Below are 3,261 nucleotides of genomic sequence, written 5' to 3'. Positions count from 1 at the left end.
CCCCCCCCCGCTCAGATATGTATTGTCATGTCTCTGCTCGACTCAATGCTGTTGTTGTTTTTTGTCCCCCGGCTGTTGATGTCGGCCTCAGCGTGAAACGAGGATATCGTCCCCTTAGCCAGACGGCCTCATGGTGCCACAGTTAGGAGATAAATTGCAGAGACATGTTTATCAACATAGAAGAAGTGCAAGTTACCCCTTGTTGGAAGAGAATAATGGGACCTAATTGAGCTGTAACACGCTGGCTGGTCGCCAGGCCCTTGAATTGAAAACTCTCTCCATCAGAAGGGGGTCTGCGGAGTGGGAGGGGGCTGTTAAAACACTGCAGGATGTATTAACATAGATGTGAAACTCATAAACCTATTAACCATGCTTGGATCCAGTTATATTTAATTGAAAGTAACCTACAAATCAGTGCGTCTACCTGCCAGTGTGATGTTTTTAGGAGAGGAGCACCTGAGAGGCCCTTTCTGTCAACCAAAGCACAAAGTCAGATCAATCCTCTGGAGGAACAGCACAGCCTGTCTCCTGGCACCTGCCATGCCAAGAAGAGGAGAAGGGGGGGGGGGGGTAGAAAAAGAGAGGGAGCATGAGCGGGTGGGAAGGAGGAAAAACCCAGCTGCCTCTGCGCCTGAGCCCCATGCTGCTTTTAAAGGAGTGGGAGGGAGGGGAGGGAGAGGAGAGGGAGAGGCAGGGAGACTGCTGGCACCATCTGTACATGTCTTTTGTATTCCAGCCCTCATCTTTACACAGAGCGAGGCTGGTGTGCTCAGTGTTCAAATGAAAGGAGAGGAGGTGCCTTTTGGGGTGCGATGCTCTGCGAAGGAGAAGGTGTGTGTTTGTGTACCAGTGCTGAAATTCTGTTTTGTCCTCGGAAATTTGGCTCACTCAGAGGACATCTCGTGTCCTATTTTTGTTACCTCTGCGTGTTAATATAAACCAGTGTGGCTTTTTTTTTTCCTTACGTGTGTGTGTGTTTGTCAGTAAGCTTGTGCTCTGTTTGCAAGCACTCATGTGTGGTCAAATCTCTGGGTTGCCATGTTTGTGATGGGAGTCAGAAGCTTTTGTTTGTTCCTTCCTCCCATCAGCCTCATTAGCCTGATGTCTCCTCTCTCACTGACTCACTCAACCTTTTTTTTATATCACTCTCTGTCTTTCTCTCTCTCTCTCTCTCTCTCTCTCTCTCTCTCTCTTGCTCACTGTGTAATATGTGCAGTGGCAGGCCGTCCTTGCATGTGGCAGCAGGGTGGATCTGCCTGCGAGGACAGGCTGCACTGTCTGCTGTCATATTGACGTGGCTTTTTTTTTTTTTTTGCGCGAACCGCAGCTGAAATCACCAAGCGCTCTGTTTCACCCACCCTGCCCCTCCCTCGCTCCTCACTCAGCCTAGAAGTGCTGTGAATCATAAGAGGAGGTGGCTGCCCTGCTCTTTGATTGAATCCACATTCTCCTTTCTCCTCCTGACGCCGCAGAGAGAGGCGAGAAGGAGGCAGGGGAGGCGAGAGGGAGAGAAAAAGGAAAAGTGAGTCTTTTGTAGTTGGCACAGGACAAAAACATACACTGCAGATGAAAAGCATATGATTCGATCAAATGCGCTCTCTGGTAGCTACCTAACCGAGCAGCATGTAGGATGGAGGAGAGAAGGGAAGGGCTGGAGTCCATCTGCAGGCCCAGAGTGAACCCTAGTGGCCAAGATCAGCAGTGGCATGCTGGATGGAAGCACATCTTTACATACTGCAGTATAAAGGTGCTTCCTTTTGTTTGCTAATGTAACAGGGATTCTCTTTAGAGTGTGAAATACTTAAAAATCCTACTTTATCAAAAATTAAGCTTTTGATTTTCAACTTATCTGCACATAAAGTTTGTTTGTATGCCGGAAGCTGGGCTTTTTTGCACAAAGCAAATGAATTAACTTCTATGGCAACATATTTTACAGGCTTCTGCCTCTGTTTTGTATTGTACACGTCTGAAAAATGTGCTCTACAAATCCTGTTTACTGTAGTGTAATTTTGTTTTAGCGGCCCAATTTGTCACTGCACTACAAGCAAGTCCACTAAAGAAAAGAAAAATTAGAAAATTTAGATTTTGATGAAGGTTTCTTCACAGGAAAGACAGACATACCTTTGGATAGTGAGGACTTAAAGGTCCCATATTATAGAAATGTCTTTTTTGATTATAAAGCAGGTCCAGGTTCTATATTTATACTGTAAAAGTATAAAAGTGCTCAGTCCGCACAGAAATGCACACAGCTCGTATTCAGAAACTGTCCCTGAATACGAGCTGTCAGGACTTCTGTAACTTTGTGATGTCACAACAAAGCAGTCACCGCTCCCAGCCACGCCCTAAGACCAACCCCTGTTTTGATTGTTGTTTGATTGTTTTGACTGTTTTTCTGTATTGTCACTTTCTGTATTAAGTCAAGGTTACATCTCTCACTTCACTGTTTTATTCGTTCCCCCCACGGAAAATCTGCACCTCATTTTCCCAGTAAATAGTTTTGAATTAATTTGCAAGTCACTGAAAGGTGATGAACACAACTGAAAATGCGACTGATGGCATCCCAGCAGCTAATGTGCTGCTAGGATGGATATAAGCAATACAGTAACCTCCGCAATCCTGCTCCTCTTCTGAAGATGTGAAAAGCTTAATATAAGTCGTTTAAATCCAAAAAACATAAGCCAGCTCACAAGTAGAATAAAAGCTTTTATTTGTGTAAAGTAAAAATAAAATTCAAACAACTATTAAACAGTTCATCTAATCAAGCCTGTTGACTAAAAGACACAACAGCATCTGGAATGCAGTCTTTTACTCGGCCCATAGGATGTTAAATAATGTTGCATAGTTATGGGGACTTACATACTACTTGTCACAGGGTATTTTGCACAATAATTTTATGCACTATTTTGTCAGTCAGGTCATTGCTTTTCAGTTTTCTGTCCAGTTTTGCTCAGAAGCTTCTGTTCCTAAGTTGTGGTTTCACCTCCCCACTGCTTTCACATAATCAGTTTTTGCAGGGTTTTTTTTGCAGCGCTTGCAGTGGAGGGCCGTTACCTCTGCAGTTATTTCTCACAGGAGTCCGACAGCAAGTGATACACTCTTCCTCTGCTCTCTCTCCAGCTCTTCTGTCCTCGTGGTGTGAGGAGCTGGGACGCCTCCTCCTCCTCCGTCACCAGAAGAACAGGCAGAACGAGCCTCCGGGAAAAGTGCCCATGCAGCCACCAATGAGCTCCATGAAGCCCGGCCTCTCACACGGGTCAGTGT

At 45.4% G+C, this 3,261-nt stretch overlaps 1 protein-coding gene across 1 annotated transcript in view; it reads left to right on the top strand.

Annotated features, from left to right (window-relative positions):
• The window catches only part of LOC147818722 (zinc finger MIZ domain-containing protein 1-like), a 105,685-nt gene that overhangs the window by 99,053 nt on the left and 3,371 nt on the right, over positions 1 to 3,261 (top strand). Inside the window, exon 6 of the mRNA XM_087175859.1 lies at positions 3,118 to 3,253. Within this exon, the coding sequence (XP_087031985.1) occupies positions 3,118 to 3,253 (136 nt within the window). The remainder of the gene's footprint in view (positions 1 to 3,117; positions 3,254 to 3,261) is intronic.

The sequence above is a fragment of the Seriola lalandi genome, unplaced genomic scaffold (genome assembly GCF_002814215.2).
Source record: "Seriola lalandi dorsalis isolate HSWRI2012SDOR001 ecotype SW California unplaced genomic scaffold, Sedor1 jcf7180002054516, whole genome shotgun sequence".
NCBI lineage: Eukaryota > Metazoa > Chordata > Actinopteri > Carangiformes > Carangidae > Seriola > Seriola lalandi.
Note: the sequence above shows the minus strand (reverse complement) of the source record. Positions and strands in the feature narration are given on the sequence as shown.